At 49.9% G+C, this 26934-nt stretch overlaps 1 protein-coding gene across 2 annotated transcripts in view; it reads left to right on the plus strand.

Annotated features, from left to right (window-relative positions):
• Positions 1–883: 883 nt before the first annotated feature.
• Positions 884–26934, plus strand: part of Sympk (symplekin scaffold protein) — a 32865-nt gene continuing 6814 nt past the window's right edge. Inside the window, exons 1-21 of one of the 2 annotated variants that reach the window (XM_076838234.1) lie at positions 884–967; positions 2681–2749; positions 5060–5183; positions 5316–5381; positions 6562–6615; positions 6713–6786; positions 9019–9145; positions 9849–10098; positions 11864–12034; positions 13280–13519; positions 17547–17701; positions 18164–18314; positions 19508–19712; positions 20416–20566; positions 21108–21343; positions 22237–22318; positions 22534–22647; positions 23770–23917; positions 24680–24840; positions 25965–26073; positions 26359–26459. In XM_076838234.1, the coding sequence (XP_076694349.1) occupies positions 5079–5183; positions 5316–5381; positions 6562–6615; positions 6713–6786; positions 9019–9145; positions 9849–10098; positions 11864–12034; positions 13280–13519; positions 17547–17701; positions 18164–18314; positions 19508–19712; positions 20416–20566; positions 21108–21343; positions 22237–22318; positions 22534–22647; positions 23770–23917; positions 24680–24840; positions 25965–26073; positions 26359–26459 (2700 nt within the window). In that variant the 5' untranslated portion in view covers positions 884–967; positions 2681–2749; positions 5060–5078. The remainder of the gene's footprint in view (positions 968–2680; positions 2750–5059; positions 5184–5315; positions 5382–6561; positions 6616–6712; positions 6787–9018; positions 9146–9848; positions 10099–11863; positions 12035–13279; positions 13520–17546; positions 17702–18163; positions 18315–19507; positions 19713–20415; positions 20567–21107; positions 21344–22236; positions 22319–22533; positions 22648–23769; positions 23918–24679; positions 24841–25964; positions 26074–26358; positions 26460–26934) is intronic. The other variant, XM_076838233.1, reaches the window with a different exon arrangement.

The following is a 26934-nucleotide window of genomic DNA, read 5'->3' on the forward strand; positions in this document are numbered from 1 at the left end:
CTCGCGCCCGCCCGTCCGACTGCCCGGGGTCCCGCTGTCCCGGACGCCGCGGGAGGCGGCTACGCTTTATAGCCGGGACACCCCCGCCCTCGCCCGCCCAGGGCTGCCCTCCCGCCTCCTCGAGGGCGGCGCGCTCGGACTGGGGCGCCCCCTGCGGGATCACGAGGACACCGACCTCAGACGTCGGGAGTCGCTGCCCTGGGATCCGAGAGCCAGAGATGGATGAAGAGGGAGGGAGCTACGGGTGGGAGACGCTACTGCTACTGAGGACCCGGAGGGCAGAACCATCCAGGAGCACCCTTCTACCCCAGGGGGCTTCATCGTCTGGACCTGAGAAAGTGAAAAGCCAGAGCCCAGCGTGTTCGACCTAGGAAAGGAGAGCTGGGGGCACTATGACCTGCGGAGGGACCTGTATGCCATTGTAAGAACCAGCCAGAGACGCCCACATTCCAATGGGACCCACAGGGACATTGAGGCTTCCGACGGCTGTAAAGACTTCAGACTGTGTATAGGGTCAGGCCTAAAGGTGGAGCGGCTCAGGGCCTTTGCTTAGACCCCATCAGGGCAACAGACCACCTCCAAGACCCATGAGCTTCGCCCAGGAGCCTCCCCACTAGCCTCCCCACCAGCCGTCCAGGACTCCGAAGCTCCGCGAACTCCATTTCCCAGAAGCCTTTACTCCCCCTTTCCGCCCAGCGCCTTTGCTAGGGACTACATTTCCCAGAAGGCATGACGCTCGAAGGCCGGAAATGGAGGCCGACCGAGAGGAGGATGGGGGAGGGCGGAAGGCAGCCCGCGAGGCACGAGGTAGAGGCGGGGGCGGACCGCAGACTGGACTCCATTTCCCGGCGGTCCTGCGTGTGGGGCGCGTGCGTAGTGTCACGGCGGCGGGCGGAAGATGGCGGTGGCGGCGTCTGCGAAGAGGCGCTGCTGAGGGGGCGCGAGGGGGACGGAGGCCGGAGCCGCGGTGAGCGGGAGGCGGCGTGAGGGCCTGGGGACGAAGGGAGGAGGGGCCCTGATGAGGCCGGAGCGCGGGCGGAGGGAGGCCTCATGAAAGGAGAGGGGCGCAGTGGCGTTCGAGGCCCCCGTTTCTTCCCCCTGCTCAGGACCCTGCTTTGGCTCCCTAGTGCCCTCGGGTAAAGTTCCACCGTGGGCCCGCAGGCGCGTCCACCTGTCGACCTCCACTCTCTGCCTTTGCTCGCCCCCCACCCAGCGCAGCTGCACCGCCTTTCGGCTCCTCCAACTCGCCACGCGCCTTCCCGCTCAGGCTTTTTGCACCGACTGTCCCCTCTGCCCGCAACATCCTGTTACCCATTCTGCCTGGCTAACTCCCATTCATCCTTCGGGTCTCGGGCACCGACGTCACTTCCTCTGCGAAACCCTCCTTTCCCGCCCTCCACCCCGAAATCGCCTGCTCAGTGTTTTCATAGGCCTCTGTTGCTTTCCTTCTTGTCACGCACGGCCTGACTTGTTGTTAGACCTTTATTTGTGTGCTCTCTGGTTGTGTCTGTGACCATGAGCTCCCTGAGCACAAGTGTGTCTCAGCCAGCGCTGTGTTCTCAGCACAGTGGCCACCATCCTGGCGATACCCAGTAAATGTTTGTTGAATGAATGAATAGTACTCCCAGAGCCACTCTGGAATAACAGGGAAGTAGTCATGTTCCCAGGTGGGAGTGGGGCAGTCCACTCCTTAAGGAGTATACGGGTAGAGAGGGCAACCAGTGATATTGCTTGTAATAGCCAAAGACTACAAACATACCAAATGTTCTTCTTTTAGAAGACTGGCAAACAAACAAAAACCCAAGATACATCTGCAGATAAAATATTATGCAAAAGGGGTTCAAGAAAATGGAAAATAGTAATTATTGTACAGCATACAGTCAGTCCTCTATCCTGGGTCCACATTGTGGATTCAAACAACCTTAAATTGAAAATATTTGGGGACAAGGGTATTGTGACAGTACTGAACATGTGTAGACTTTTTTTCTTGGCATTCTCAACTATTTACACAGCATTTACCTTGTATCAGGATTGTAAATAGAGTTGATTTAAAGTATGTATGTGAATGGGTGTAAGTTTACATAAAAACTGTACTGTTTTATATAAGGGACTTGAGAATCCATGGATTTTTGGTATCCAAGATGGTGATGGAGCCAATCCCCCTGGGATACTGAGGATCAACAAAATAGGGGAAATGTATATTTAAAAAATAGCAACTAAAAGGTAAACCAGAAAGCAAAAGAACAAGGAATTGGTAAAAAAAAATTTGGTAGGTCTTGATGTATTATGAAAAGAATGGGAGGGCCAGGTGCCTGTAGCACACACTGATAATCCCAGCAACTCACAAGGCTGAGGCAGGAGGATCCCGAGTTCAGAGCCAGCCTCAGCACTTAGATCCTAAGCAACTTAGTGAGACCCTGTCTTGAAATAAAAAAAGGGCTGGGGATGGGACTCAGTGCTAAAGTGTCCCTGGGTTCAATCCCCAGTGCCAGAAAGAAAAGAAAAGAAAAGAAAAAAAAAGAATGTGAGGGTTCATTATGTTCTGATTTGGGGTGGCAGTATATTAATTGTAAAGTGGTCCTGCCTCTTGGCTTAACGAACATACTGGGTTGAAGAAATTCCTTTCAGATAAATGATACAGCATAGTGGTAAGTTAACGATTCTGTATACATATTTTCAGCTCTACCTTTTACCAGCTGTGTGCCATCATTCAAGTGACTTTACCTCCCTGCCTTCGATTTCATAATTTGTAAGTGAAAATTAAACAGTATCTTTGAATCTCCAGCATCAAGAAAATAGAATGAAGTTAACTCAGACTTGGTGTCATGAGGTTTAAGTGAATTAACACATACACTAGAATTACACTGAGCAGGTAGAAAATGTTCTTTAAATATTAGCTTTCATTTTTTAAGTATTCTAGAACCAAAGGGCAGAAATACTGAGCCCAGTGATTGGGATTCTTTGGCAGGAGTGTTAATTCATTCAGCAGGTATTTATTGAACATCTACTAGGTGCCAAGCACTGTTCCAGGCTGGGAATATGGAAGGTGAACAAATACCAACAAATCTCTGTCCTCTTGGAGCTTGTGGACATGTGATGTGTTGGTGATGATTAAGTGACAGAGGTGGAGGGGTTGACTTTGAAGTAGGGTGGTCAGGGAAGGGCTCACTGCAGAGACATTTGAATGGAGACCTACAGGAAATGAGGGAGTTGGTAGCCACAGCTGGGAAGGAAAAGACATGTGAAACCTTTAAGAAAGGATGTGCATGGCATGCTCACAGGACAATGAGCACAGAGGAGGGGAGCCCTCTCCCATCAGGCCTTGCAGACCTTGGTCGGGGCTTTGGTTTTGACTCTTGAGAAAGACACAGGAGTAATCGGCAGGGGGAAGTTAAGGCGATCTGTTGGATGCCACTTCCTGCTGTAAGTAGCTACTATGGACGACGTGTTGGGTTTCTTTTTAAGAATGTATCTTCATCCTCTTCAAATTATTATGAATTTCAGTGTGCTTCAGATCTTTTTCCATGTACACAACAATAATAGTTACCTTTATCTAGTGATTACTGTGTACACGAACTCATCCTCAGAACACCCTGGGAGTAAGCACTGTCACTCTGTATACAGTTGGGCTCACCTCAGGTCACTCTGTATCTGCACAGAAACAGACGAAAGTGGCCCGAAGGGCATGTGTGGATGTTATACAGCAGGCCAGGGGGCCTTCCTGGTGAGTTCCCTCCCTCCTGGTGTATTGCGCTGAGGTCCACCCAACTGCTTTTATGCTGTTTCCTTCCTCCTTTGCTTTTTGGTGTATCCTTTGAGGTTTTTGTTTTTGTTTTTGTTTTTGTTTTAAATATTTATTTATTTATTTTTAGTTCTTGGCGGACACAACATCTTTGTTTGTATGTGGTGCTGAGGATCAAACCCGGGCCGCACGCATGCCAGGCGAGCGCGCCACCGCTTGAGCCACATCCTCAGCCCTTTTGTTTGTTTTTGAGATGGGTCACACTATGCTGCCCAGGCTGGTCTTGAACTCCTGGGCTCTAGTGATCCTCTTGTATCAGAGTACCTGGGACTACAGGTATATGCCACCGTGCCGAGCAATTTTTCTGTCTTCTTCCTTCATCAGTATATGCATACTTCTTTCTCTGATGAAGAGGGAGCGGCATGGCGAACCTCATCTTCTCCTCTGTCGGTTTTCACATGGCGTGTGCATCCTCTGTGCAGAGATTTTCCTCATTCCCTTTACTTTTTCCCTCTTCCTCTTTAGATCTGCATAGTCTCTGTTTATTATGCTGGTGAATCACCGTCTTTTTCAGCCAGCCCCCTATTTGAGAGCACATTGTCTGCTCTAGCAGCTTGCTATTGTAAGTGGTGCTGAAGTTGATGGGTATCTGTGATTGCTCTCCACATGAAATCATTTTGCAGTTTTGCAGTGTGACTTTAAAAGATGCTACAGTCTGGGCTGGATTGTGGCTCAGCGGTAGAGCGCTTGCCTTGAATGTGTGAGCAACTGATTTGATTCTGAGCACCACGTAAAAATAAATGAGTTTTTAAAAGGTCCACCAACAACGAAAGAAAGATGCCATAGACATTCCCTCATTTTTCAAAACAGCCCTGTAGAACTCCAGAGACTGCCCGAAGCATGATGGATTTAGCAGTCTCCTCTGATGTAACGAGTCCCTGCTGTGGGCAGGTCTTGGTTCCTCAGAGCTGTCTTGGAAAGTTTACTCTGTTGTCCGGGCCACAGTACAGCCCAGATGTAGAGACAGGAGGCAGAGGTCAGTGAGGCGGCTGTTGGGTGTTCATGTGGTCATTGTTTAGCATTTGTTTGTGGTCAGCCTGCTGTGGGTAAAGTATGAGAGATGAGGCTTAGAGTTCTCTGACCTGGGAGACCTCGCTGTCCCCCTGACACACATACATAAGCCAGAGAGACCAGCCCTGGGGGAGAGGAGAAGGCTGGCTGAGTGGAAAGGAGGGTTGAGCCCTTTTCGTCGGGATGAGTATCTGTCCCAGCCCTTCTACAAGGGCCTACAGCTTGAGCCAACCTCTTCTTTTGCAGGCAGTACCTGACAGCAGCCATGGCAAGTGGCAGTGGGGACAGTGTCACCCGCCGGAGCGTGGCATCACAGTTTTTCACACAAGAGGAGGGGCCAGCCATTGATGGCATGACTACCTCAGAGAGGGTGAGCACAGCAAGGGGCTGGGAGCGGGCGGGCAGGCACAGTTCTGGCCTCTGCATGACACCCCAGGTGACAACCCTGGGAGTACAAGGGGCTGGCAGAGCCAGCTTCATCACCCATCTCCCCTCCTTTCAGGTGGTGGATCTCCTGAACCAGGCAGCGCTGATCACCAACGACTCAAAGATCACAGTGCTCAAGCAGGTGGGGGCAGGGTCCTGGCCGGGAAGGACAAGTGTGGGGACCTGGGAGCCTGTGAAGAGAGAACACTGGTGCCCACATTCGCTCGCCTGGTAGATGCCTGCCAGGAGCTCAGCCGGGCCGCATGCTCTCATTCAGTTCTCTCTGAGGCTCCATGGGGGTGGTGGTGTCACTGAACACACAGCAGCAGAACTGAGAGTCCATGTGGTCAGTGGGGCACTCTAGCTGAGCTGGTACAGTCCCAGGTTCTGGGCCCAGGTCTTCTGCCCTTCATCTTTGTCTTCCCTTTCTACCAGGGTCCAGTCTAGAGGGAAAGACATGCCTGTCACCAGACAGTGGTGACCCAGAGGCAGGTCTGGTCTGGAGAAGCCCAGGGATCTCCTGGCCTAGCGATAGCCAGGGCTGGGGTGGAGGGGTTCGGGAAGAGCTTTCTGGAAGAGGGGACATCTGAGCCAAGCCCTGGAGGATGGGGTGGTGAGAGGACACCAAATGAGAGGAGAGGGTCTCATGCTGAGGGCACAGAGGCGAGCGAAAGGCAGAGGAGGGCACGAGCTGAGCGGCTGTGCATGGAGCAGAACCTGAGGCAGTGGCATCTAGAGATCCAGTGCCACCTCTGAGGTAGAGCTGCTGACAGCGGTGTGAACGTGGGGGCCACTTACCCACAGTTCCTGAACCATGGAGTGAGGCCCTGTGCCTGCTCGGGGTTTGCAGGAGGAAATCTGTGGGAGGGGCTTCTCTAAAGAGCCTGGCAGGTACGAGGGTCTCGGGAAATGGGTTTTCACGTCATAGGATGCTTGCTGAATGGTGACAGTGTGAGACAGGGAGAATTAATAGGCAGTTAACCTCAGGAAGGTCAGGCCTGGGCATTGCCCACCTTCCTTCAGCCCCTTATGCGTCATATCCTTGCCACATACCTGCCAGGACCTGTACCTTGCAGGATCTCACTGAAGCCTCCCAGCAAACCTGTGAGCCGAAGGTTCAGGTCTCATTTTAGAGAGTAGCTGACTGAAACTCGGGAAGGGGTAGCCAGTTGCCCGAGATCAGGTGGTGAGTGGCAGAGCAGGAACTGAACTGAGTTTCTCTGCTGCCTAACCCCATGCTGTTTTCCCTCTACTTCTGACTGCAACAATTGGACCCTGGTTTTGTATGTGTGATGCTCCTCACCACCCCAATCTCCTTCCAGGTCCAGGAGCTGATCATCAACAAAGACCCCACACTACTGGACAACTTCCTGGATGTGAGAGTGAACTACTGGACAACTTCCTGGGCGAGGCGGTGAGGGGAGGGGTCCTGCTGGCGCCTGACCCGCCTTCCCGTCCTCTCTGACATTGCAGGAGATCATCGCTTTCCAAGCAGACAAGTCGATTGAAGTGCGAAAATTTGTCATTGGCTTCATCGAGGAGGCATGGTATGGGGCAGTGCCGGGGCCACCCCTGGTGGCATTAGTCTCTTCAGCTCTTGGTCTGGACTGGAGCCTGCCCTGGGGTCCCACTCTCCATTTCCTGGACTCATTCTCCCTCCTATTTACACTTATTCCCCTCAAAATACCTAGTAAGATGGGAACTCAGGGGCCACATGTGATTCTTCAGCTTCCCCTGCACTTCACATTCTCATTGTGAGTGGGGGCTGTCACCCTGCTCTTGGGCTCCATGCAGCAGTTTGTCATTTTTGGCCACTTCCTCTGCCCTACCTTGGGCCACGCCACCATTCCCTGTTGCCCGATGACTTCACTGGCCGCCTTTTTGTCTCCTGTTTACTGACTTGACTCTTTTTTTTTTTTTTTAATGAAATGAAATTCACATAACAAAAATTTAGCTATTTTATTATTGTTATTTTTTTCTTCTTAAGAGACAGGGTCTCACTGTGTTATCCATAGGCTCTGAACTCTTGGGCTCTAGCAGTCCGCCTCAGTCTCTGCAGGAGTGGGGACTACAGGTACACAGCATTGCACCTGGCCATAACTGTCTTAAAGTGAGCTCTTCAGTGGCATTTAGTACATTTACAATTTAGTTCCACAGCATTTCATCCCCCCAGGGGAAGCACCACACTCCTTCCCTGCTTGCACTTTTGCACTTGAGGGCTAGAGTGATCCTGCTAAAATGTGAATCGGATGTCACCACTCCCCAGCTTTCAAACCCACTTTCAGAGACCTGTTGGCCCACCGTCTCACTTAGGTTGAAGCCCAACTCTTCACCTGGCCCCGTCTCCCTCCCTGTCCTCCATCTCCCTCTCTGCTCCTCAGAAAGCACTGGGGAGTATCACAGGCTGTCCACTTGCTGTGCCTGCTGGGGACCCTGGGCCCCAGGTAGCCACATGGTATGCTCTTTCCTGGGTCTCTCTCAGAAAGCCCTGACTGCCCCCTTTCCTCTGCACTCCTCCTGTGCTACACTTTGTAGTGTTTTTACTTGTTGAAATTACCTTAGTAATTTTCTTGCCCACAGAAACATGAGCCTTGCAAGAATAGGGCTTGACATTTCTTATTGGCCACTATATCTCCAGGGCCTGCCTGAAACAAGTTGGAGCTAGCAGAGACTGACTGTGTATTTGTGGAACAAGTAAATGAATTTTATCTTAACAGTAATCGCAGGATGCTTTTGCCTGTACAGCATAGGGTCCTTCCCTAATTTTCATCTGTGACCTTCACAGAGTACTCTCGGTTCCCCTCTTATTATGGAAAGGGAAACTGAGGCTCTGGTAAAGTGACTTGTTTAAGTTGGGTCATTTACTTATGGAATCATTAGATGTTAACTCGATGCTTTGTGACCAGAAGAAAGTGAAATAGCCCATATAAGTGCTTTCTGTTTGCCAGGCACTGTTTAAATGCTAGACCTACTCCGATATTTGATCCTTAATATTGACTCTGTGGTTTAGTTACTTGACCATTTAATTGAAGAGAAAACTGAGGTTTGGAGAGGTGAAATGAGTTTGGACACAGCAGTGAGCACAGCCACGTGCTGTTCCTGCCTTTGTGGAGCTGAAAGTCGTTTCTTTTTTTTTTTTTTAACTGATTTGATTAATGTTTAATTTCACATTGTAAATATATACTGCAAGAATCTCATGTGCTGAGCATTATGAGTTGGCCACCTTAAATTCTTTTGTTTTTCGACTGGTTATTTGAGACTTTTTATTCTCTGTGTAAACAAAAGTGACCCCACTGGTACTCGGCACATAGGATAGAGTGCCCACTTAAATAAACAAGACTAATGAATGTATAAAACAAAGTGATTTAAGTAACACTGATGGATGGTATTTATCTAATGCTTTCCAGGGGTTGGTTCTAAGCACTTTAGTGTTGCAATTTTCACAACCTATACAATAAGTACTGTTACTACTATAAATAAGGTAAAGTCACGTGCCCAAATTCACACAGTTGTCTTTCTCTATAACTCTTCATGTGAAAAGCAGGGCCTTAAGAGGGTTAAGGAGAGGGGATTGCAGGATCAACCAAGATGGAGGGTTCAGGGGCAGCTCAGACCAGAGGTGTCAAGCATTGTTCTGTGGTTCCAGATTTGCTGGCAAACAAAGCAGGTGTAGTCCTTGACCTTGCTACCTCCATTCCTGTTCCCTAGGATTTGGGCCCTGAGTTCCCACAACCTGCCCTAATACCACCTTGACCTTGCCCCTTTTCCTCCATCTCCAGCAAACGAGACATTGAGTTACTGCTGAAATTGATTGCAAACCTCAACATGCTCTTGAGGGACGAGAATGTGAATGTGGTGAAGAAGGCCATCCTCACTATGACCCAGCTCTACAAAGTAGCCCTGCAGGTAAGCGCTCCCTCCCCATCCAGGGGCATCCTATCTGATGGTCTGATTTACAGACTAATCTATTGGAGTTCAAATCAGGTTCAGACCAGATTCTTGATGGTCAAGATGTGCTTTTGGTCTACGGGACTAGATAACAAGGGGATCTGTGTTGTCTTCTGGGTCATGAATTTGCTGCTAACCCATCCTTATTTCCACCCATCTGTTCATTTATTCATTTACCAAACATTTCCCAGACACCTCCTTTCTGCCCATCCCTGTAGGGCCACAGCAGTGACCAAGATACTCCAGGTTCTGCCTTCACAGAACTCAGCCTAGTGAGGGAACCAGGCCCTGATGGAAAAATTATGTGAATATCGATTTTAGGCTGGGATATGAAGAGGACACACTAGGGAACTGTTCATCGGTGTCAGTGAAATTAATGAGGCCATTTAATCACCACCACCCTGAGGTCAGCATTGTTACTCCCTTGTCTTCCTTAGAATCCGAAGACAAAGGGTTATTACTTCGAATCATACCAGGGCAGAGCCAGACAGGGTCCTGTCCTCAACATCACCTGACACTGAACTGGGGACCGTTGGGACTCAGTAACTGTTAACCAGATGAATATTCTCGTCACCCACAGGTCTCTAGGAATAGTGCAAGGTGCTGGTGATTGATGTGTTGTCCCTCTCTTTTTCTTCTATTCCTCCCTGGCCTCTGGCAGTGGATGGTGAAGTCACGGGTCATCAGTGATCTCCAGGAAGCCTGTTGGGACATGGTGTCTGCCATGGCTGGGGACATCATCTTACTGTTAGACTCTGACAATGATGGAATACGAACCCACGCCATCAAATTTGTAGAGGGCCTCATTGTCACCCTGTCACCCCGCGTGGCTGACTCAGAGGTTCCCCGACGCCAGGAGCATGACATCAGCCTGGACCGCATCCCTCGAGACCACCCCTACATCCAGTACAGTGAGTGGTGCCCATCCTCTGCTGCCATTATCCACACTGGTACCCTTCCCCCCAACCCCCAGACTTTCTTTTAATAATGTTTGTTTGTTTATTTTTAACATGGACACAATGCCTTTGTTTTATTCATTCATTTTTATATGGTGCTGAGGATTGAACCTATTGCCTCACATGTGCAAGGCAATCACTTTGGCACTGAGTTGCAACCCCAGCCCCTGCTTTTGTTTTAGTTTCTGAAGACAACATAATACAGGTAATTCAGCGGTTAAGAGCCCTGAGGCTAGGCTTCAATCCTGCTTACCACTTCCTCATATGCTGAGCCAGTTACTCCTCTCTGAACTACACTTTCCTTTCTTAAACAGGCTTGTAGTGAGGTTCTGTGAGAGTGCAAACTAATAAATGTCAGTTATTTCATGCTTTTCTTAATTGAATTATTAAAGTAGTACATACGTATGCTGTAACTGGCAAGTGATATGGGTTGGGGATGTGGGGGATAGCCTCCCTTCCCCAGTGGGGAAGGGAAGTGAACACTGGAAAGAGCATGATTTTCTTCCAGAATACTTCCAGGGATGCTGTGTTTGCTTTTTGGTTTGCAAAATCAAGACCATGCTTTATATTTTCAGCTGAAAGACATTAGGGTGTCGTGGCTTGTGTTTGACTCTCAGCTCTTCCATTGGGCAAGTGACTTACTCTTTCTTTCTCTGAGCCTGTTTCCTTTTTGCTAAACTGGGGACCATTATTATGGCATCTACTTTAGGGTAGAGGTATGGGATTTGGTAAGATAATATGACTGGCATCAGAGCATTCTGTAAGTATTAACTATTCTTATGTATCATTTAACAACTTCTTTAAACAATATGAATGACATCCTTTCCTACCAAAACCATGTTCACATGCTCCACAATATTCCATGATGTGGTTGCCTCATGTTATGATAAGCAGTTCTCTATCAATCAACATTTACATCGTGTTTTATTCACTATTTCAAATAATATGGAATTCAGTATGTTTACCTACCAAACTTTTTAAGCATTAACTGTTAGGGACTGGATTAAGGATAGTGGTGCTACAAGAGACGTGTAAGCTCTTTGTCTATGTGTGTATATATGTATGTATTCAAAATTCAGCAATATAGTTCTTTTTGGTAGGGGGGTACCAGGGATTGAGATGTGGCTCAAGGGTACTTAACCTCTGAGCCACATCTCCAGCCCTTTTTTCTGTTTATTTTGAGTTGCTTAGGGCCTCATTAAACTGCTGAGGCTGGCTTTGAACTTGGTGATCTTCCTGCCTCAGCCTCCTGAGCCACTAGGATTCTAGTCATGTGCCACTATGCCTAGCAACAATATAATTCTTGTAGTCAGTTTTCAATAGATGGATATTTAAAAATATTTCTAGTATTCTGTTATTGTAAATCTATGCTTTAACATTCTCAAAACTTAATTTTTATACTTATTAATAGTCTCATAGGCCAGCCATGGTAGTACACACCTATAATCTCAGCTGCTGAGGAGGCTAAGGAAGAAGGATTATAAGTTTGAGGCCAGTCTGAACAAGTGAGCAAGGTCCTATCTCAAAATTTAATAAAATAAAATAAAAGGAGGGCTGGGGATGAGCTCAGTGGTGGAGCACCTCTGGCACTAAATTTTCTTTTTCCTGACATCTATACACCTGAGTATCAGGACTCAGCCTTCTTTTAAGCCCCAAAGGTTCTCTCTCCAAAGGACTGGGAGAAAGAACCCTGCTAACAGGTTTTTCTCCTTTCTCTCAGATGTGCTATGGGAAGAGGGCAAGGCAGCCTTGGAGCAGCTGCTCAAGTTCATGGTGCACCCTGCCATCTCCTCCATCAACCTGACCACAGCACTGGGCTCCCTCGCCAATATCGCCCGTCAGAGACCCATGTTCATGTCTGAGGTGATCCAGGCCTATGAAACCCTGCATGGTAAGTCGAGCCCCTCCCTCACCTCTCCACTGGCCATACTTCCCTTGCATAAAGAGATGTGAGCTAGGTAGTGCCCCTGAGTGCTGTTGTTATTCTAGACACTGTGGACACGAGGGAAGGGTTCTCTGTATTAGTAATTTTTAGCATGTGGCAGAAACCTAGTTCCAAAATGACTTTAAGGACTAGGGATGTCACTTACTCGTGGGTACTTGCCTAGCTCGATCTCCAACACTGCAAATTAAAAAAAAGAAACCCAAACTTGCTTTAATATCAAAATGCATGTGAGTGAAATGTCATAAAGTCTATGAAATACTTTCTGTTCTAGCCTTTCCCTCTGGCCTCCAAAAAGGGAGGCTATATATTCTAAAATCAGCAAAATGTTTGTTGATGAGTATCTAGAAATAGAGAATATTTTCTCTGCTTTTCTACACAGATAAAAACTTGAAAGTCTGGAGTTGAATCACGAATATATGCAGAATCACGGATCAGTCTCTGTCCATCTTTTGGCTCTATCTTCTCAATGTTGATTTCCTTTTCTGGGTCTTTCCTTGGGGTAGCGAAGAAGGTGTCCCATAGCTCCAGGCTTCCATTCCAACCACTTAGCAACCGCCAGGGAAAGAGAGTGCCTGCTTCCCCATCATTCCAGCAAAAGTCCAAGGACTGATGCTCATTGTTTCTGATTGGCTGAGCAGAAATTATAAGCCTATCCCTGAACCAATCACAGTGGCCAGGGGAATGTTGTGTTCTCAGTGGCCCCCCGTCTCACTTGCACTTAGATGGAGGATGGAGACAAGGTGGTCCTCTCAAAGAGGAATGGGAGTGTTGTTGGCTGAGGAAGGGACAGTGGACACTGGGCAGGAAAAATTACAGGCATCCTCTTTTGCGCTCAAGCAGAGGAGACTGGTTCATCAAGGTGACCAGCAGACATTGGAAGGGGAGTTTGTGGAAGTGAGGGTCCAATTATAGCCCTACACAGGGGAAGGGTTTAGAATCTAGACCAGAGATAGAGGCACCTGAGATTTTATGTTTAATAAAGTGGAGGTTGTGTTTTTCTCTGTGAAGGGGACTAGTACACTTAAGGGTTTTATGCATCAGCCTATTAGGGGGAGAGCCACACACTAGATCTCAGAGCACAGAGCTTTCCTCGGAGTTGCCTGCAAGACCACTGGCCTAGATTGGGGCTGGGAATTTAGACTAGCAGGACTCCTGGAGATCTGTCCACAGCACCATACTCTCTTCTTACAGCCAACCTCCCGCCAACGCTGGCCAAATCGCAGGTGAGCAGTGTACGCAAGAACCTCAAGTTGCACCTATTGAGTGTGCTCAAGCACCCAGCCTCCTTGGAGTTCCAGGCCCAAATCACCACCCTGTTGGTGGACCTGGGCACACCTCAGGCCGAGATTGCCCGCAATATGCCCAGCAGCAAGGATGCCCGAAAGCGGCCCCGAGATGACTCAGATTCCACACTCAAGAAGATGAAGTTGGGTGAGCTGAGGCTGGGGCCTGGCAGGAGGGGGCCATGGGTCATACCCTGTTTAAAAGGTTCAGTTATTTACATTAAACTGTTTAATTTGCATTAATATCATGAGTTATATAATGTAATGATATATAATAAGTGAAAGCAATAAAATGAAAATAGTCTCCATCTTCTCCCTCTCCTGAATCCTCAGGATCACAGTCATGCGCCTACTGTACTTGGCTCTTTTTGAAGTAATGGAGGGTACTGGGAATTGAACCCAGGGTCTCATGTAAACAAGCAATCACTGTGCCACCAAGCTTCATCCCCAGCCTTCTTTTGGAAGTAATTTTTAATGGTTATATTAATAGCCTTCCTTAACACCAATTTTTTAAAAAAATATGACCCATGTTTGTTTCTAGAACATATACCAAAGATTCTTTTTTTATGTTAAAAAATAAGGAATTTTGGTAAAAGGAGTGAGTTGTGAATCTAGCTAGGTTTTTCCATAGTTAAGCATAAGCAGTGTCTGTACAGCCATTTTCTGTGCAGGGCAGGTCCCGTGGTGGAATTTCTGGGAATGGTGTGTGGGGTGTTAAAGTTATTTTGACTCATCAAGTTTATTTTTCTATTTTATTAAACTTCTAGTTTTGAAATAATTTTGAGTTTAAAGACAAGTTACAGAAACAGTATGGAACATTCCTGTGTATGCCTCACGGGATGTTGAACATGCATTACCTCAGGTGGCAGGTCCCTTTTAATCTCCCGCATCCATTCTTTAGCCCTCCTTGGACTTTCTGACATCGACATTAGGAAGAGTCCAGGATGGTAGTTTGATAGAATGTCCTGTCGTTGAGTTTGTGTGCTTTTGCCTCATGATTGGATCAGGTTATGCACCCTCAGCAGTGATGCTGGGGAAACCATGCCCTGGCCTCTGTTCATGGGACTTGGAGGTGTGTGGTAGCAAGTTGTCCCATTACTCATAATGTTAATTTTCTTCATTTGGTTAAGGTGGTATGTGCCAGGTTTCTAGTGTCACGGACTCTTTTTTAGCTTCATCTGGGATGGGGGGGCACACCCCTGTAATCCCAATGACTTAGGAGGCGGAGGTGAGAAGATGGCAAGTTCAAGGCCAGCCTGAATTTAGCAAGACCCTGTCTCAAAATAAAAAGGGCTGGAGATGTAACTCAGTGGTAGAGTGTTTGCTTAGCATATGTGAAACCTACGTTTAATCCCCAGTACCATAAATAAAAGACCAAAAAAAGTACCATTTTTCTCTTTGTAAATACTGAGCTGGGGGAGATCCTTGAACCTGTGAATACTTTTTCTTCTAACTTTCACCTTGTAGTTATAATGTCCATTGATATTTGTCTGAATCTATGATAGCTGTACAGTTTATAAAAAGATCTTCTTTCCACATTTGTTAGTTGGCATTCTCCTCTAGGGAAGAATTTTATTTTCATCTCCGCAGTTTATTATCAGTAAGGACTCATGGGTTCTTTTTTTCTACGTTATAATCTGTTGCCATTGTTATTTATTTTCTTGCTCAAATTTCCTCATACTTAGGCACCTGGCTTCTATCTTCTTTTAACGGGTCCAGTAACTCTGAGCATTTCTTACGTTCTAGCATTACAAGACGTTCCAGAGGTATCTTGTATTTTCCCTGGAAACAGTCATTCCTTTGAGTCTGTTTTTATTTATTTGTTTGTTTGTTTGTTTGTTTGGGGGGGGCATGCCAGGGATTGATCTCTGGCACTCGACCACTGAGCCACATCCCTACCCTATTTTGTATTTTATTTAGAGACAGGGTCTCTCTGAGTTGCTTAGGGCCTCACTAAATTGTTGAGGCCTTTAACTCTCGATCCTCCTGTCTGAGCCTCTTGAGCCACTGGGATATATGGTGTGTGCCACCGCTCCTGGCACGGTTTCTTTCTTTCTGTCTTTTTTTAAATAATGTTTTGTATTTCTACACCTTTATTTTACTTATTTTTACGGGGTGATGAGGATCTAACCCAGCACACGTGCTAGGCATGCACTGTACTATTGAACCAGCCCCTGTCCTGGCATGGTTTCTTTTAAGGAGGGAATAGTTTCAGAAATAAAAGTCCAAGCACTGAATGTGCTCATTGCTACTGGGTAGATTTACACTCTTGCTTTTTTTTTTGGCAGCTAGGGGTACCAGGGATTGAATTCAAGGGCACTCGACCACTGAGCCACCTCCCCATCCCTATTTTATATCTTATTTAGAGACAGAGTCTCACTGAGTTGCTTAGTGTCTCACCGGTGCTGTGGCTGACTTTGAACTCTCAATCCTCCTGCCTCAGCTTCCTGAGCCGCTAGGATTATAGACATGCGCCACCGTGCCCGGCAGATTTAGTCTCCATAGCTGTTGCCAGGCTGGTTTCCAAAGCACCGCAGCAGTGTATGGCACCCTTCAGTGAATCCACCAGCCTTGGGCAGACTGTAAACTCGCTGGGCACAAATGGTGTCCTTGGTGTGGGTCTGCACTCTGGCCTGTGTTGAAGCCAGACTGTGTATCTGTTTATGTTTGGTGGCCATTTTCATTTCTGCAAAGTGCCCATAGTTTTTGCTCATTTTTTTCTAGGTTGTCTTAAGCAGTGGGCTGAATTATATATGCCCTTGCAGAGTACAGGGCCAACTCTTTGTGATCCTTACAAACTGTTAATATAGCCATGTAACATTTTATCACATTCTTGCCATACACCTTTATAGATATAAATTCAAGGACCATCTTTTTTTATTTTTTTAGGTACCCGCAAATGAACTCAGGGACACTCAACCACTGAGCCACATCCCCAGCTCTCTTTTGTATATTATTTAAAGACAGGGTCTCACTGAGTTGCTTAGCGCCTTGCCATTGCTGAGGCTGGCTTTGAACTCGCGATCCTCCTGTCTCAGTCCTCTGGGATTACAGGTGTGCGCTATCACACCTGGCAAGGAACATCTTTATGACATAGAACTTTTTCTCTATGGTTCAAAGTATTGGTTTCTTTCCCTTGGGCTAGGACTGTTGTCCTGTGTCCAGCCAGTCTGCTGTTGTCTGTACCATCAGTGCTGCAGGGAATTCCCTGTGCAGTTGACCTTAGTGTGAGTTTTTGGGGTACTTACCTACAAATGAAATTGCTGTATCAACAAGGCATGCACATATAAAATTTTGATCTACTATCAAATGCTTTTTTTTAAAAAATGTTTATTTAGTTGTAGATGAGCACACCTTATCTTTATTTTTATGTGGTGCTGAGGATTGAACCCAGTGCCTCATGAGGCAAGCACTTTACCACTGAGCTACAGCCTCAGACCTGTCCAATGCTTTTCCAGGCCATGTGTTTACATTTTCATTGCCTCTGACATCTGTTACTACTAACCATTTGATTTTTTTTTGTTAATCATATAAGCAAAAAATGCCATCTTGTTGGGTTTTGAGGGTTTTTGTTTTCTGTATTTTCCTCATTCCTAGAAAAGTTGAATACTGTTTCAAAGATAGAGGTTTGGGGGCTGGGTTGTGGCTCAGTGGTAGAGCTCTTGCCTTGTGTGTGTGAAGCACTGTGTTTGATTCTCAGCACCACATATAAATAAATAAAAAAAATAAGGTCCATCAACAACGTTAATAAAAATAAAAAAATGGAGACTTGTATATAGTAAATCTCTGTGAAATGATTAGTTGATTGACCTTTTATTATTCTTGTCTTCTGGGCTAGCATGTAGATCAGTGGTAGGGTGCGTACCTAGTATACACAAGGCCCTGGGTTCCATCCGTAGCCTTGCAAAACTAATACTGAATAATATTGTCTTCATAGAACTTGATGTGATTAGGTAGGGGGTTTGACTTATTCCCATTTCCCAGATGAGAACTGAGGCCCAGAAAGAGGCAGGTTGTTGCCAGGCTCATATGTTGGAGGTGGGGCTGCAGCCTTGGTCCTCATCCACTGTGTGGTGCTGATGCTAAGGCCAGTGGAGGCAGGGCCACCTGGATCCCATGCCAGAAGAGGGCCACTGCTTTTTACAGAGCCCATAGCTCGTTCTCCCCTATCTCAGAGCCCAACCTGGGGGAAGATGATGAAGACAAGGACTTGGAGCCTGGTCCATCAGGGACTTCAAAGGCCTCCGCCCAGATCTCAGGCCAGTCAGACACAGATATCACAGCTGAGTTCCTGCAGCCTCTGCTGACGCCCGACAATGTGGCCAATCTGGTAAGGATGGCAGCCTGTCTTCCCCAGGGCAAGGAGGGGGGATCTTCCCGTCCATTCCCTGTCCCCACACCGCACTCGCCACCTCCTCGGATGGCACCAGAGGGGTTGTCCAGCAGGCCCTCCCGCCCTTGGTAGACCTCATCCCTACTCCTTTAGGAAGTCACTTGTCACCACCACTCAGCAGGCCCTCTTTAAGTGCTCTGAGTCCCTGTACCAACCCCCTCACCCTGGTCACTGTCCTCTCTCCATCAAGGGGAGGGTCTGCCAGCTGGAGAGCCAGGGGTGGATAATTGAATTGTTGTCCATGTGGCTGGGGCTGGCTTTCTGATCCCTTGGGGGCTGCAGTCCCCTAGAGCAAGCATAGGTCCATCTTGGGCACTATATTTGCTCACTGCCTGGGCACAGGACCAGTACCTGTTGAGTTAGTGCTTAAGGAAGGAATCCCTCCTGGGCCCCCTGCAGGTCCTCATCAGCATGGTGTACTTGCCTGAGACCATGCCTGCCTCCTTCCAAGCCATCTACACTCCTGTGGAGTCAGCAGGAACTGAAGCCCAGATCAAGCACTTGGCTCGGCTCATGGCCACACAGATGACGGCTGCAGGACTGGGTCCAGGTGAGTGTCTCATGGAGCTGGCCCAGGCCCGAGATTGGCACTAGCCACTCCTCATGGTGGTGCAGAGGAAGATCGTGTGCCATTTAATGTGTGAATAATCACAGACGCCTTAAATAGAGTGAGTACTCGGTATTCTCGGGATCTGGGCTTTGAAATCCAGCAGACCTGGATCTGGGATCCAAATTGAACCAGATTAGATCCTTCACTTATTAACTCTGTGACTTTTGTTGGGTTCTTTAGCCTCAGGGAGCCTCAGAGCTTTACCTACTTCAATAGTGCTTTTGAAAAATAAGTTGTACAGAAAAATGCACAACTCTGAAGTGTACACCTTAGTGAATTTTCATAGTGAAAACACCAGTGTACCACCATCTAGATCAAGGTAGCCATCTCCATTACTCTAGAAAGTTCTTGGATACAATCCACTCAAAGCAGCTCACCTCCAGAGCACCCACTCTTCTAGTGTCTGCCCCCTAGAGTAGTTTTGCCTCTTCTTAAATTTCATACAAATGGAATCGCAGAGGCCTGGCTTTTGCTTGCTGATAAGTTTTTGTTATTGTGTGAACTAGTAGTTTATTTTATTGTTCAGTAGTATTTTCTCATGTGAACACACTGCCATGGGGTTTTCAGAACTCCTGATCCTGGACCTGTAGCTTGTTTCCAGATTTTACTCATCATGAATAAAGTTGCTCTGAATGTTTGTGTGATATTTTGTTTGATGCACACACACACATGCCTTTGTCTGTCTTGAGCATATACCAGGGAGTGGAGTTTTGGGGTCGCAGGTTAGGGTGTCATCAGTGCTAGTAAGAACTGCTCATTGGGCTGGAGTTGTAGCTCAGAGGTAGAGCATTTGCCTCGTACGTGTGAGGCACTGGGTTCTATTCCCAGCACCACATATAAATAAGCAAATAAATAAAGGTCCATCAACAAGTAAAAAAATATTAAAAAAAAAAAAAAAGAAAGAAAGAAACGCTCATCGTGCTTCTGAAGTGGCTGTATCATTTGACATCCCCCACCCCACCCCCCCAGCAACAAATGGCACCTCTAGGTTAAGCCTCGGGTTATTTTGCAAAATGAGAATAAAGAGGTTGCAGGTTTCCTTGGGGCATCTTGGGCACAAGGTGCAGCTGGAGCGGAGCATCCTGAGGGGTCCGGTTGTGCAAGTGGGCCTGACATCCTGGGTGTCCCCTCAGGTGTGGAGCAGACCAAACAGTGTAAGGAGGAACCCAAGGAAGAGAAGGTGGTGAAGCCGGAGAGTGTCCTGATCAAGAGGCGTCTGTCAGCCCAGGGCCAAGCCATCTCTGTGGTGGGCTCTCTGAGCTCCATGTCCCCATTGGAAGAGGAGGTGCCCCAGGCCAAGAGGAGGCCAGAGCCTATCATCCCTGTTACACAGCCCCGGTGAGTCCTTGTCTAGGAGCTGGGCAGGGTGGGAGCCTCTGATTCCAATCAGTGCTATAACCACTAAGCCTTTGTGTTGTCTGTAAAAATGGGAGAATAGTATCTCATAACCATCAGGGAGAATGGTGTCAGCTGGTAATGATGGTCAGGCTAATGAGGTAGAAAACGTAGGATGAAGGCCGTCGTGGTTGAAAGCATCGCTTGATCCTAGCATGTGGTGAGGGCTCCTAGTTGTCACTCTCATTCTATTTTCGTCTCCCTCACATGTGGACCACAAACCCCAGCTACCTGGGCTTGTGTACTACTGAGGGGACCTCCCGCCCCCTCTAGGCTCTCTGTCCCTTCCCTGCTCCCTTCTTGCATCACACCCACAGCAGGTCCCCTCCGAAGGCTCTGTACTTATTCTTTCTCTACCTGGAAAGCTGCCCCTGGTCTTGGTGTCTGGTGCCACCTTCACTCAGGTCTCTACTCACAGGAACCGTCCCTAAGCAAAACCCAGTGGCAGCTCTCCCTGCCCCTTGCCCTTGTCCCTTGCCCCTTGCCTTGCTGGGCCTCAGAGTCATGGGGAATTTAGATGCAGCATGAGGACAGGTAGCACCTGTGTGGCTTATCTTGTGCCTGAGGTGGGGAGAGTTAGCAGATGGGCCCTGGCTACACAAAGGATGCTCCAGGTCACTGTGTCTGACCCTGTTCTCCTGCACAGGCTGGCAGGTGCCGGTGGGCGCAAGAAGATCTTCCGTTTGAGTGACGTGCTGAAGCCCCTGACAGATGCCCAGGTTGAAGCCATGAAGCTGGGTGCTGTGAAGCGGATCCTGCGGGCTGAGAAGGCTGTGGCCTGCAGCGGGGCAGCACAGGTATGCCTGTCCCCCAGCTGTCCTTCAGTCCTTGCCCCAAGGGTCTGCCTCATATCCCAGAAAAGAGCCTATGCAGGGTCCTACCTCCTGGCTGCAGACGCCAGCTCTGCCCCTTCCAGAATGCAGGCACACATTCTTCACCAGTCCTGGGGCCAGGCCAGGAGGAGGGCTGTGCCTGTGGTCCTGGTCCTTTGTGATTGTCGGCATTCTTAGGAGCAGGTTTCACTGTCAGGCACACCTTGTTTCAAATTGATTCTGCTGCTTGCTACTGCTGTAACCCTGTTAATCAACCATTCCCCCATTATTTGAAATTGGTTTTTAATTAGGCAGTAGTATATGGAAGGACACAGGCTGTTAAAAAAATATTACCACAGCTGGGGATGTGGCTCAGTGGTAGATCGCTTGCCTAGCATTCTCAAGGCCCTGGGTTCTCATGACTGCACTGGGGGTTCCAAGTCCAGGTGGGAGGAGCTGCAGGGTGTGATCATGGGGTGCTGGATGGCCCGGCCCCACCCGTCACGCTTTCTTGCTGCTTTACCAGGTGCGCATCAAGATCCTAGCCAGCCTGGTGACACAGTTTGACTCAGGTCTGAAGGCTGAGGTCCTGTCCTTCATCCTGGAGGATGTTCGGGCCCGGCTGGACCTGGCCTTTGCCTGGCTCTACCAGGAGTACAATGCTTACCTGGCAGCGGGTCCCTCAGGCACCCTGGACAAGTACGAGGACTGCCTCATCCGTCTGCTCTCTGGCCTGCAGGAGAAACCAGACCAGAAAGATGGGTGAGGGAGACACCCCTGTGCCCTCCTGACTCCCTCCTGTGTCCTGCTTTCCTTTCCCTCTTCACCATCACCCATGTCAGTTGCGTGCCCCCCCCACACACCTGCGTTTCCCTTTTTGCCTCCCTGTCTCTGCGTGCAAGGATTCAGCTTTGAGTGTGGAGCCTGGGTTGTGCTCCCTGGGCTTTTGCCCAGTTCTGCCACATGCTTGGAGTGGCCTCTGCACTTGCCTCTGGGCCTCTTGTTTTTTTAATCTAGCGTCCTCCCTGTTCTTGGCCTCAGCTTACCTGTTTGTCCTCCATTGGGCCGCTCTGGTGGCATCTTGTGGTGTTGATGCTGTCTGGTTACTTCCCCTCGAAGAACTTCCATGTTTCTCCGTTGCTCTTGGGGGTAAAATACAGCCTCCTAAGTCTCCTGGCCTATGAGTCTTGGTGTCACCCAGGCTCTTTAGCCTTTCTCTGCCCCTCTCCCCCCAAATTTCAGCCACTTTGGTCTTCTGCCTGTTCCTTGACACTCCGAGCTCAGGGCATTGGCTCCTTCTGTCCACTCTGCCTAGAACTCCCCTCCCCCAGCTCTTCATGTGGCTGCTCCTTCTCATCCACCAGCATTGACTCAAATGTTATCTCAGGTGGTCTTGTGTGACTCCCACATCTAAAGTAACAAAGCCTTCTCCACCTGCACCCCGTTCTTCCCTCTCATCGTTGAATTAAGTGAGTGAAGTTAAGAATCCATTGACCAAAGGGAGAAACTGACTTTCAGAGAAGTCTCTGCCCAGATCAGCCAGCTGGTGGCTTTGAACTGTGGCCTATTCATGTCAAAGCTCTGGAACCAGCTTTGGGCCACTGGGAAGCAGATGGCTTTTCCTCTGCAGCTGTTCCCTGTGCCTCCCTTGGCAGGATCTTCACCAAGGTGGTGCTGGAGGCACCACTCATCACCGAGAGTGCCCTGGAGGTGATTCGCAAGTACTGTGAGGATGAGGTGAGCCAGGCGGCTGTGGTGCCACAGGGACCTGCTGGTCATGCAATCCGGTTGGGGACAGGGCCCGCCTCAGGTCTGAAGGGCACAGAACCTAGACCTGGTGGTGGGGCTGGCATGGGAGGCCTAGTCTTTTGACTTGATCAGGGGGAAGTAAGGGACAGATTCCAGGGCACACGGCCATAGATGGCGTTCTGATCCCCTCCCTCCTGCCACAGAGCCGCACCTATCTGGGCATGTCCACCCTTCGAGACCTGATCTTCAAGCGCCCATCCCGCCAGTTTCAGTACCTGCATGTCCTCCTGGACCTCAGTTCCCACGAGAAGGACAAGGTGAACCCTGTACCACACTGGGCTGTGCTCAGTTGGTTGTGTGTGGAGGCCTTCCCCTGTCCCCAGCAAACAGCCAGCCTAGTGGCACGAGGTCACTGAGAAACAAGGGATGCCAGCAGCATGTGGTATCCCCCCCTTGCATTCCACCCACGTTGGTGAGCTTGAACGCATTTTGGTTTTTTGGTTTGGTTTGGCACCAGGGATTGAACCTAGGGGCTCTTAGCCACTGCGCCATATCCTCAGACTGTTTGATTTTTTGAGATGGGGTCTCACTAAGTTGCTTATGACCTTGCTCAGTTGCTATCTTTGAACTTGCGATCCTCCTGCCTCAGCCTTCTGAGTTACTGGGATTACAGGCGTGGGCCACCACGTCTGGCTTGAACCCCTAAAAGCTGGACCTGACTAGTCAAGGAGCCAGTGTGATGCAGACAGTGAGGACATGGCATGCTCAGTGCTGGAGCAGAGCAGTGTGTGGCTGTGAGAGCGCTGGGAAGGGGTGGTGGGAGAGGTGGAAAGGCTCGTGGGAGAGAGGAGTGTGCTGAGGCCTGGGCTGTGAGTCGGGGGTGTGCTCTGGATGGGGCCTGATGGGCATGTACAGGGCCTGATCAGGGCTCTTGACTTGTCCCTGTGCCAGCCCTTTGCCAGAACCCTCACCTAGTGGCCTGGGAGTATCCCTCACTCAGTGTACCCCGGTGTACTCTCCATGGTCTGTGCTGTCACTGGGGGCAAAGTGGTGCTCGTGGCTCCTGGCAGATGGTGTCTGAGTAAAATAGACCAAGCCCATGTTGGAATTCCAGGCAGTGGGGAGCCTAATGTGCCAAGTCGCAAAGCCAGAGACTTGGCAGGCAGCGTCACTTTTGAGGAACCGAGGAAAGCTCAAGCTGTGTGGAGTAGTGAGCCAGGCGAGGCCTGGGAGACTGACATGGAGGTGGAAGAGAGGTCATGGTGTTCAGCAGCTGGGAGGGGCACCTCCCTCCCACTGGCAATGGGCCTTGGCCCCATCCTCGCTGTGCTGGCCGTTTCTCATGCTGGGCTTGTTTTCACCCTAGTGCTGCTGAGAAGGGCAACTGGCCCTCCCCTCCTGGTGCCCACTGTACCTTTCTCATGCCCCTCTCTCCTCAGGTGCGTTCCCAAGCCCTGCTGTTCATCAAGCGCATGTACGAGAAGGAGCAGCTGCGGGAGTATGTGGAGAAGTTTGCCCTCAACTACCTGCAGCTCTTGGTCCACCCCAACCCACCCTCTGTGCTGTTTGGAGCTGACAAGGACACAGGTTTGGTGCAGGTTCACCAGATGTGTACTGAGCCCTGCCCAGCCTGCTAGGGAGGACACTCAGACCAAGCGATGGGAGCGGGCAGGGCTGGCACAGCTAGTCAGGGGGGACCAGGAGCCCTGGTGAAGAGGGTGCCTGTCCTGTCCTGAAGGGGCCGGAGAGACCTAAAGACAAGGAGGGCTAGGCACTGTGGGCTCCAGGAAGGACTTTCCAGCTAGGTCCCTAGCAGAGCCCCAGGTCCTCAGAATTAGACAGTGAAACCTAGGCCCCAAGTCAGTGGACCCTTGCCTGGGAAGGTCAGGGGTTCTGGTGAAAGCACAGGAGGCGAGGCTCAGCCTGGGTGCAGGGAATCCTGCCTAGGAGAGCACTGTGAGCCCCAAGACGAGGAGGTATGAGAAGAGGAGCTGGTAGGGCGAGGACCTGGAAGGCTGGCCTCAGGGGCTGCTGCTCCCTTCTCTGCACAGGGCAGATGATGCCAGGCAAGAAGCTAGGGGCTATCCTGAGGCCACAGAGCAGTCTTGGAAAGACTGGAAGGGGATAGGGTCAGATTGCATTTTAGAAAGATGCTTCTAGTTGCCATGGCTTCATGGTCAGAGGCGGCTGGAAGCAGGAGTCCTGCCCCACTTCCCTGGAGGATCTGCTTCCCAGTGCTGGCTCCCTTTTCTGCCTGCCCCCTTTCTCCCATTGCCCTGTTCCCTGGAAAGGAAAACACTGGGGTCAGGGGTTGGGTGGAGAGTCTGATACCTGGCCCTGTCCTGCCAGAGGTGGCTGCGCCCTGGACCGAGGAGACAGTGAAGCAATGTCTGTACCTCTACCTGGCCCTCCTGCCTCAGAACCACAAGCTGATCCACGAGCTGGCCGCTGTGTACACCGAGGCCATCGCCGACATCAAGCGGACCGTGCTGAGGGTTATTGAGCAGCCGGTGAGGCCCCTGAGCCCACCAGGTTGTGCCCACTCCCTGGCAGGGCTAAGTCCCCAACTGCAGTTCTTGCTCAGGTGTCTGCTTTAGGGCTAAGCCCAGAGGGCTATCACCCTGGGCCTGCAGCTCAGTGGCTCGTGGGTGGTCATCCGTATTTGCAGGAAGAGACAGGTGGGCCCAGCGGCTCAGAGCCTGAAGTTGGACAGACCTGGGTTCATATTCTGCCTTTTCCTCTCTCACCGTGCCCTTGCGTCCTGTCAGTGAAAACAAAGGGCATGATCCAGTCTCCCAAGCATTTCAGGAGTCTGAACACATGCATATCATTCTCTGTGCCCCTGTTTCTATTGGCTTTCCCCTCCATCGCCAATAGAAATCTTAAGTTTTCTTTACATAAAAATGTCCCCCCTGCCCTTCTCCCTGGAGCCACAGGGCTGCCCACAGGAGAAGCAGCTCAGTGGCAGGCCAGCCCTGCAGCTCGCAGTGTCCGCCCTCCAGTTTGCCATGGGATTTGAAATGACTTTCATAATCTCATCTCTGCCCTGGACTTTTAAATTGGAAAATTTCTAACAGACACAAAGGGAGAAAGAACAGTGTGTTCTTCCCCACACACCTGCCTCCAGATGTGATGGTGTGCTTACCTATAAAGTGGGGAAACAAGGTTTTCTGTGTACCTCCAAGGTGAGCCACCAGCAATTTGCAGGAAAGAGCCCATCACGCTGCAGGTAGCCAGTTTTCTTCATGGCTGTAAATGTTTTTGAGCAAAAGGGATCCTGACTCCTACTACCTGTGTTGACTCCAGAGCCAGCAGCAGGCTGAGCCTGGGGTGTTGGCCAAGCTGATGGTCATGGGAAGGCCCTACCCAAGGAATTGGCACACAGGCTAGATTCAAGACAGTGGAAGAGGAGGCAGCATCAAAGAGGCCAGGGAGCTGGAACAGGTCCCAGTTGAGACTAGGAAGAGCCCGGTGTGTCTGACCTCTACTCCTACCACCTTGCCCAGAGGTCCCCCAGCTATCAACTCCATGTCCAGTTCTCCTGTTCCCAGCATTCCCCTCAACGATCTCCCCTGATACCCCTGGCCTCCCCAAGCTCTCACCCTGGTCAAGTCCTCCTGATCTCTGCTTCTAGATTCGAGGAATGGGCATGAACTCACCAGAGCTGCTCCTGCTGGTGGAAAATTGCCCCAAGGGGGCAGAGACACTAGTCACTCGATGTCTGCACAGCCTCACAGATAAAGGTGCCTGGGCTTTTCCTTCCTGGGCCTTCCCTACATGTTCCCAGCCCTGGGAGTCAGGGCTGCTGGATCCAGATGACTGTACCTAGTGGGTCTCCTGTCCTGGGGCCCTGGCTTCTCTCTTTAGAGCAGGATATCACTGGTTGCCTGTGGTCAGCCAGGGCAATGGGGGTCCCTGCTGGGCAGTTGAGCTGTCCCTTACCCACGTGCCTGTGCCTCCTCCTCTGGTGCTCACCTTCACCTGTCCTCACCACCCCAACTCTGCTTCCTGCTCATTCCCCTCTGCAGTGCCACCTTCCCCGGAGCTGGTGAAGCGGGTCCGGGACCTCTACCACAAGCGGCTGCCCGATGTCCGCTTCCTCATCCCAGTGCTTAATGGGCTGGAGAAGGTACAGCGTGGGCTGTCCGGCTGTCCCCTGCCAGCGTGTGGTGGGATGGGTGGCCAGAAGCATGAGAGGCAAGGTGGAAAGGCAGCTGGCCTATGGCCAGGAATTTCCATCAGCTGGGCCCTGTGGGAGATGTTCAGGGGCGTAGTCCCAGGGCTGCTCCTGCCTTAAGCAGGTCACATCCCATCTTAGCTGAGGATTCCAGTGGTATCCTGTGTGTACACATGGTTGTCCCAAGGCCTGCAGACACACTGGTGTCCCCTATGTGGGGGAAGCACCTCCTCAAGTGCTGCATCCCTGGTGGGGTATCACCCTGTGAGCCTGGGACATTGAGCCAGCCTCATCTACCTAAGGATGGTGTGCTCTGTCCATGCTTGCAGGGGGAGCAGCCTAAGTGGTGGGAGGAAGGCACAGATGGGGGCTGGAGCCCTCCCCAGGACAAGCACATGGGGCCTATTGGGGAAAGGGTGGGGTATAT

The sequence above is a fragment of the Callospermophilus lateralis genome, chromosome 18, assembly GCF_048772815.1.
Source record: "Callospermophilus lateralis isolate mCalLat2 chromosome 18, mCalLat2.hap1, whole genome shotgun sequence".
Lineage (NCBI taxonomy): Eukaryota > Metazoa > Chordata > Mammalia > Rodentia > Sciuridae > Callospermophilus > Callospermophilus lateralis.